At 44.1% G+C, this 8,422-nt stretch overlaps 1 protein-coding gene across 1 annotated transcript; it reads left to right on the forward strand.

Annotated features, from left to right (window-relative positions):
- Positions 1-3,593: 3,593 nt before the first annotated feature.
- LOC136475599 (metal transporter NRAT1-like) lies at positions 3,594-7,518 on the forward strand. Its single transcript, XM_066473117.1, has 13 exons — positions 3,594-3,705; positions 3,799-3,874; positions 3,998-4,038; positions 4,719-4,797; positions 4,903-5,007; positions 5,093-5,202; positions 5,594-5,775; positions 5,900-5,969; positions 6,105-6,278; positions 6,373-6,477; positions 6,622-6,753; positions 6,873-6,968; positions 7,055-7,518. The coding sequence occupies exons 1-13, from the start codon at positions 3,625-3,627 to the stop codon at positions 7,385-7,387; spliced, it is 1,584 nt and encodes a 527-aa protein (XP_066329214.1). The 5' UTR covers positions 3,594-3,624; the 3' UTR covers positions 7,388-7,518.
- The last annotated feature ends 904 nt before the right edge of the window (positions 7,519-8,422 follow it).

Below are 8,422 nucleotides of genomic sequence, written 5' to 3' on the forward strand. Positions count from 1 at the left end.
ATGATATAGTGTTTTTCTCTCACAACAAAATAGCATCAGTCGGCTTATAAGCCATAGAAACGATCAAGCGAACAGGCCAATCAGTCACTTTTTTCTCGACCGTGCCATGAGGCACGTATTTTATTAAGGAGACCATTCAGTCACTTGATTGCTGCTTATAGTAGTATGCAGGTTTTCGTTTGCACCAAGACATCCAATAATCATATTGATAAGGTGAGCCGACGGGAAAAGAGTAACGTTGATAGGCACAACCCCTCTCCACTCTGCACTCTGCTTCGAGATATCAATGATCGCAACAATCGATCAGACATGGTCTACGGATAGATGAGCTAAATCGTCAAACGTCCGTGAAGCAGATAATATCTTATACACTCTCTTCTTCCTAAGCTAGTAGAGTAGTTAGCTCCAAGTTGGTGAATAGAGTGTAGATTCCAATGAAGAGGAAGGTTAATAAGGCCCATATAATCATAGAGTTTTAATTTCAATGCAGTGTGACAGTACGCTTCTTGTCCTTTCATCTGTTGCCGTGCATATTCTTAAGGATATCACCTGCATGGCTATAATATATATATAACAGAGATATTGGCTACACCAGGTCTGAGCTTCTTCCAGTTAGGTTGCCTTCACCAAAAGATGGCTGCCTGCAAGGCTCCAAAATATTTGGCAAGAAGCAGCCATGAGAGCCACATCAGTAGTAGCATCTAGGAGTAGGTGTTTACTGCTTTTCTTGACTTCATCTGTCTATTTTCTTTAGTTAAAGGAACACACTACTACACACGCTACATGAGACCTACACGTAATACATATACGGTGCTTAAACTTTCTAGCTGACAGATTATATATACGGTGCTTTAGTGTCGAGCTGGTACATATAGTCTGTCAACTAGAAAGTTTCAGTATATATACGCCCTACATGAGCCATTTGGAGGCAGTCTTTACATCCCCTGCTATTTTAATCCCCACATGGTATGTACCAGCTCGACACTAATAAGCGCCTCCAAGTGGCTTCGATTCCCTGCTACGGTTAGGAATGAAAACGGATCGGATACGAACGGATATCGCTGATATTATATTTGTTTTTATATTTCTATTCGGATTCAAATTCGGACACGGATAGCTACCGGATACATATACGAATACGGACTGTCCCGGTTACGGATATGAATAATGTGTATATATCAAATACGGTATGAATCGGATTCAGAGAATATCGGATACAAATATATATTCAGATAACGAGTAAAAGCAACCAAGTTAAATCATTTTATACTTTTACACACTTTATATTATATACAAAGGCAGTGGAACTACACTTTATATTTTTACACACTTTTATTATTTAAAAACCATTTACTAAGCCTAAACCAAGTTAAATCAAGAACTCGGTCATACATGCACCAATGAAGTTGAAATTGTTACCACAGAACAAGCATGACATTAATAGCCTACCACAAAATTTGTATAGCAATTGGAGCAATATAACTGCAGATATGAATTTCACACTAAAAAGCATAGCCAAGCATCTACAACAAAAACTTTTCTACTAAAACCTGTCATATTATGTGTTAACTGCATAGATCTACTTATGTGGAGCTCAACAAAACTGGATTTGCCATTTTTGGAGTTTTCTACGAATTACTCCGCATTTATCAAGTTTTAGCCGATTCAAAGAATAAAGAAAAAAAGGATAACCACTAAAGACATAGTTGCAACTGCAACCCTGAACTTCTATGGAATTAACCCTCAGCACATGAACACTATACAACACTATTCATCTGAGTCTAGATCTTTGCATTGGGAACCCTGGAGAACTTCCATAATCATTTTTCCTCCTTACCTCTCTTCTTCCTCACGAACGGAGCACCGGCGGCCTGTGTATGCGTTGGCTGGCCTGTGTTGTTCAGATAATATCCGACCGGATATATCCGATTTTATTATCTGTATTCGGTATTCGCATAAGGTATTCGTTTTATTATCTGTATTTAAAAAAATATCCAGATATCAGAGTAACTATCAAATAAGTGTTCATATCATTCGGTCCAACGGATGTTGGATAAATATCCGTACAATTTTTATCTCTAGCTACAGTTCACGAAGAAACCAGAGTTGGTGAAATTAAAAATAGAAGCTTCAACAACTTCTAATTCATTTTGAGAAGAGCGATAAAAAATAACTTATTGCTATAGTAGTTGGCGGAGCTAGAGCCCCAACCGGCTAGAGCTTATAAGGGCCAGTTTGACAAGGCACCGACTCCTCCTAAAGGACTTCAACTCTGGCTCCTTTTGTGGAGCAACTTCTCTAATAAAGGTAAAGTTATTTTAGAAAATATTTGGCAAAAATAACTATGCTGACAGTTTTGTTATAATTCGTGCCGTGTTTGTAAACCGGAGCCGGAAGAAGCTACGTTTCTTCGACTCTGCCCGCCCCATAGAAAAAGGGGAAATTCCTTGTGTGCCATTAAAAAATATCGCAATGCTCTGTGTGTCCCTAGAAAAGTTCAGCGGTCTTCAGCGCCATTGCTCCAACTTTTTTGTGCCCTCCATGCCACTGCCGTCAGTTTGGGCTCTAACGCCGTCAAACTGCAGGTGTGAAAAGACAAAAATACCCTTAATTCTAAATATATCATTAATTTTTTTGAGCATCTTAACGACTTCAAATGAAAAAACTCAAAACTAGAAAGTTGTAGATCTCGTCGAGATCTATAATTTTCATATAAAAATTATCTTCATTTAATTCCGCAAAAAAAGATATGATTTTTCTAAGATATATTAATCATATCAAATTGTATTTTTTTGCGGAATTAAATGAAGATAATTTTTATATGAAAATTATAGATCTCGACGAGATATACAACTTTCTAGTTTTGAGTTTTTTCATTTGAAGTCGTTAAGATGCTTAAAAAAATTAATGGCATATTTAGACTTAAGGGTATTTTCGTCTTTTTACACTTGCAGTTTGACGGCGTTAGAGCCTAAACTGACGGCAGTGGTATGGAGGGCATAAAAAAGTTGAAGCAGTGATGCTGAAGACCGCTGAACTTTTCCAAAAATACGCAGAGCATTACGATCTTTTTTTTAACGCCACGCGAGAGATTCCCCCGTAGAAAAACGGCTGTGGCTCCTCGAGGCTTATTCGCCAGAGCTGTTTTTTGAGTGGCCGTCTGACAGCGCTTTGATCAGAGCCGGAGCCACTCCAGAAGCCCTGTGAAAAGAGAGTTTTCACACGCAGTAAGGACTTAGGGTTCAGATCTCAAAAGCATACAATAAGTGAGGAATCAGGAGACGAACCATGATGACAGCTAGTCACCTGCTCTTGGACTGCACTTGACGTCTCAAAGAACGTGGCTTGTATGGGGCAGTCTTCAACGTCCCCCTGGCCTATGAGTGAGGAATCAGTGTCTGTATGGGGCAGTCTTCAATAAGTGAGGAATCAGTGTCTGTATGGGGCAGTCTTCAACGTCCCCCTGGCCTATAGTTTACAATAAGTGAGGAATCAGTGTCTGTATGGGGCAGTCTTCAACGTCCCCCTGGCCTATAAAATACATACACAAGAACGTGGCTTGTTGAAAAGAGCAAGACTCTGTCTGGCCAACTTCCAGTGATAGGCACATTACTAAAACAGAAAATGGAGCAGGCTGGTGAGATGGGGGAGATTGGACGAGAAGCTCGCCATGAAGGTGGAAAAGACGAGGAATTTCGGGTTCAGGTACATAATCACATTTGTCCACGTTTGCAGGTCTAAATCCAGCCCCCTTTTTGTAACTGTCCAGTGCTAATCTTTGCTGCTGGCCTGTAACAGCCAAAATGGAGGAAGTTCTTGGCCCATGTTGGACCTGGAGCTCTTGTGGCCATTGGCTTCCTGGATCCTAGCAACTGTAAGCTCTCTCATCTTTTTTTTCTCAGATTGGCATACTGTTTTCTGTTTAGATACTCTGTTGTTGGGAAGAAATAGAAAGTAATTACAGTGGTAATGCTTGGTTCTGAATATGGTTTGACAGTGGAAACTGACATGCAAGCTGGGGCCGACTTCAAGTACCAGGTAGGCTATGTAGTTCTTGGCTTCTTGTCATGACTGACCACAAGTCCACAACTATCAACTTTGTATTAGCCAATGCTTTATCAAGCTTTTATTTCCCTCCCAGAAACAGATATCAAAATTGCAAATGTGAGCTTTGTAAGCTCAACTGAGGTAAACTTAAGTGCTGAAGGGGGGACTCCGCCTCCCCCCGCCCGGTGATTTCATAAAAAAAAACAAATTTCAGCTGCAAAATCAATGCACAAAAGGGACTTATGACGAGTTGTAAACTAAGGGAAAGGAAAAGAAACATAGAAGACTATGTTATTGCCTGAAAATTTATATCTTTTTTCAGATTCCAATATTAGTCCATAGTAGAATTTCAATTTTGAAAGCTGGTAGATTATTCATGAAATACCTCGTGGACATTTTCAGGATTTTTTTTGTGTTGACTCAGTAGCTGAATTAGAACGATTATTCCTACTGAAAGTGCATGATCTGCATATAATATTTCAACTGTACTAAACATGTGTCTGCACCAACAAGGATCTGCCCTGTTTTTAGTTTTAGTGCTCTGCATTTCCAGACCTTACTTGACCAGCATTGAGCAGAGCAGCAAACTGCGTCATTTCCTCAATTTCTTTTCTCAAGTCTTCAACACCTTCTGATCATCTCGCTTTGTACTGCAATTTTATGATGAACAGCTTCTCTGGGTGATTTTAGTTGGAATGGTCTTTGCACTTTTGATCCAAACACTAGCTGCCAACCTTGGAGTGAAGACAGGTATCATTTTACATCCATGTTGATATCTGTACATCAAATCCTGCAAAGGCAATTAGGCACATAACCTCATCAAACCCGTGCATGACATTGGTCAATTTGGTGTAGGGAAGCATCTTGCTGAACTCTGCAGGGAAGAGTACCCGCGTTTCGTCAACATTTGCTTGTGGATCATCGCGGAGCTGTCAGTGATATCTGATGACATCCCTGAAGGTTGGTCAATTAGACAATTAGTTTTCCTCCTTGTGTGTGCTATGATGACATCCCTGAAGGTTGATCGATTGTTCCAATACTGCAGTGCTGGGCACAGCCTTTGCATTCAACATACTGCTCAAGATCCCAGTGTGGGCTGGAGTCATCCTCACGGTGTTCAGCACGCTCTTGCTTCTTGGAGTGCAGAGATTTGGGGTATGGTATTATATATAACATTCATTCACACTGAGGAAGTGAGGATACAGCACCTTGAAGATGGTTTGGCCTAGCCATCTAACTAAGACATACATATGTGCACCACGCCACACAGGCAGTGGCGGAACTAGGGGAGGCCAGAAGGGGCCACGCCCCGCCCACCCCTACCCCCCAATCCAGTGGAATTTCCTTTTAGTACCCCTATATAAATATCCCAATTTACAGCAAAATAAGGCATCAAATCACACATTTTTTATTATAATATATATAAGTAAAAACATTGAGATAGTTTTTAAGACATGCACTTATGTATATATTTATCATATTGAGAGATGTCATCGTATTTGTCCGGCCCGTTAATCAAATTTGTTGGTTCCGCCACTGCACACAGGCCCGCAAACTGGAGTTCATCATAGCGGCTTTCATGTTCACCATGGCGGCCTGCTTCTTCGGGGAGCTGAGCTACCTGAGGCCGTCCGCGGGAGAGGTTGTCAAGGGCATGTTCGTCCCCAGGCTCCAAGGGAAAGGCGCCGCGGCCAACGCGATCGCGCTCTTCGGCGCCATCATCACGCCGTAAGCAATCAATCTACTAGTACCTGCCACCAGCATGATGCTGTCATCAATTTCTGGATTTGATTGATGATCCATGACTTAGAAATCCATAGTTGGAAGTTTGAAACGTGATTTATCCGTACAGGTACAACTTGTTCCTGCACTCGGCTCTTGTGCTCTCGAGAAAGACCCCACGATCAGTGAAAAGCATCAGGGTAGGTCGTTGCACTGATACAAGATTAGTGTCAGGATCCTGCTGCAGCTATATTAGTACACACTGTGTATCCTTCCTTCCTGATGAATTAATAATGGCTAATGGTTTGGCTTTGTTCTGGCACTGGAATGGACAGGCTGCCTGCAGGTACTTCCTCATCGAGTGCAGCCTCGCGTTCGTGGTGGCGTTTCTCATCAACGTCGCGGTGGTCGTCGTCGCCGGATCCATCTGCAGCGCAGGCAACCTCTCCCCGGACGAAGCGAACACGTGCAGCGACCTCACCCTGCAGTCCACCCCTCTATTGCTCAGGGTACATACACTACTACTGAACTCGATCGTAGTCTTTCTGGATGCAAGTGAAATAGAGATGAACTCTCACGCACGCTGTTCGCTTCCACTTTCAGAATGTTTTGGGGAGATCAAGCTCCGTCGTGTACGCTGTTGCGCTGCTGGCTTCCGGGCAGAGCACCACCATTAGCTGCACATTTGCTGGGCAGGTTATCATGCAGGTATTGTCAGTAGAATAATACTGTACACTGATCGATCCAGGTGTCGTCATCATGCATGTCCATCCATCCAGACCAAGTGTTTAGTTGTTAATTAAGGCCCTGCCATTGCCATGGCAATCATTCTGTATACTTTTATATTTGCAGGGGTTCCTGGACATGAGGATGAAGAACTGGGTGCGGAACCTGATCACGCGAGTCATCGCCATCGCTCCCAGCCTCATCGTCTCCGTCGTCAGCGGGCCGTCAGGCGCCGGCAAGCTCATCATCTTCTCATCGGTGAGCAATTCAATCAGTTGGGTTGGATTGGATGGTGATCCATCCCTCGAGGTTCAGGAGCTAGCAGCAATCTGTTTCTGTTCTGTTCTGTTATAACGACAGGTGTTTGAATATTGCAGATGGTGCTGTCGTTTGAGCTGCCATTCGCGCTCATCCCGCTCCTCAAGTTCTGCAACAGCAGCAAGAAAGTCGGGCCCCTCAAGGAATCCATCTACGTACGTAAGCCGTCTTCCAATTCATTTCTGACAAGGAATACATATATCTGATGATCCAGTCTCAAAGTATATATGGATGGGTGCAGACGGTGGTGATCGCGTGGATGCTGAGCTTCGCGCTCATCGTGGTGAACACCTACTTCCTGGTGTGGACGTACGTGGACTGGCTGGTGCACAACCACCTCCCCAAGTACGCCAACGCGCTCGTCTCCATCGTCGTCTTCGCGCTCATGGCCGCCTACCTCGTCTTCGTCGTCTACCTCACGTTCAGGAGGGACGCGGTGGCCACGTACGTGCCGGTGTCGGAGCGCGCGCAGGCGCAGGCGGAGGACGGCACCGGGGTGCAGGCGGTGGCGGCCGCCGCCGACGCCGACCAGCCGGCGCCGTTCAGGAAGGACCTGGCTGATGCCTCCATGTAGATTGGTAGATGCGTAGATGCAGATGGTTCGTTCGGGCAGTGATGATGTCGATCGATCACTGTTCATGCGATTCTATCTGCTGCATACTCGCTCATTGTACTCTGGGCTATGGCTGATATGTGATTTGTCGATTGCCGTCGAGAGATGTGATGGTTCATTCATCTGTTCACGTGACGCGGTCCACGCGAGAGCTCATGCCGAAGTTCTGTGCCGTGCTCGGCCGCCGCCACTTCCACGAAGAAGAGGAGCACAGATAGTCACTCGACGCCGTGAAGGTGTGATGGGTGCATACTTCTGATACTAAGGGACGACTGGACGGGTTGCCCTGAATCTAGAGGGAATATTCCTATCTAAGTGTGACTTCGTCCCTCTCGTTCCTCACCCAAACACTAGTGAAATTAGAATCACTACAACCCGTCCACCCTCGCTCAACCAAACATCACCTAAGAGTTTGTTTGGAACTACTTCATCCACGAAGCTACCTCTGCTCCACCAATTTTATCATGGAGCAGCTCCACTTTGGGCAGCTCTACACCGGAGCAGGTTGACATGTTTAGCTTGCAACCTGGTTCTGGCTTTAGAAATGGGATGTTTTTTTGGAAATTGTCTAATATGCCCTTGAGATGTGTGTGAGAGAGATGGAGAGGACTCCACGGCGGTATACGAGCGGGTCGAAACCGCATAGACTAGTACTAAAGTTGGGGACAAATTTAGGGACCAGAAATAAAAAAAAAAAGATGGCATTGTCTCCTAAATTTAGGGACGGTTGGTATATTTTACTCCTCTTCCTTAATCGAAGATGTGACTTTGTAGGGAGGGTTTATACAAAAGATCATCTTCCTTAATCGAAGATGCGACCTTTTAGGGAGGGTGGATACAAAAAATAAACAAATTATGCCAGTCCTGGACTGGCCAAGATGGGCCTTCATCAGGTGGACCCAAATTTTGTTTCTGTGACCAATGGTCACAGGCTCAGAGACCACGCGTTCACCTCCTACAGCCCACCTGTCGATGGAAAATGTTACTGCCCATTTC

This window comes from Miscanthus floridulus, chromosome 8 (assembly GCF_019320115.1).
Source record: "Miscanthus floridulus cultivar M001 chromosome 8, ASM1932011v1, whole genome shotgun sequence".
NCBI classification, from domain to species: Eukaryota; Viridiplantae; Streptophyta; class Magnoliopsida; order Poales; family Poaceae; genus Miscanthus; species Miscanthus floridulus.

Excerpts from the sequence above, each read along its gene's own strand:
- LOC136475599 (XM_066473117.1), top strand. The coding sequence starts at position 3,625 with ATGGAGCAGGCTGGTGAGATGGGGGAGATTGGACGAGAAGCTCGCCAT. Across the intron at positions 3,875-3,997 it reads CTTCCTGGATCCTAGCAACT|TGGAAACTGACATGCAAGCT; the intron begins GTAAGCTCTCTC and ends ATGGTTTGACAG. Across the intron at positions 5,008-5,092 it reads ATCTGATGACATCCCTGAAG|TGCTGGGCACAGCCTTTGCA; the intron begins GTTGGTCAATTA and ends CCAATACTGCAG.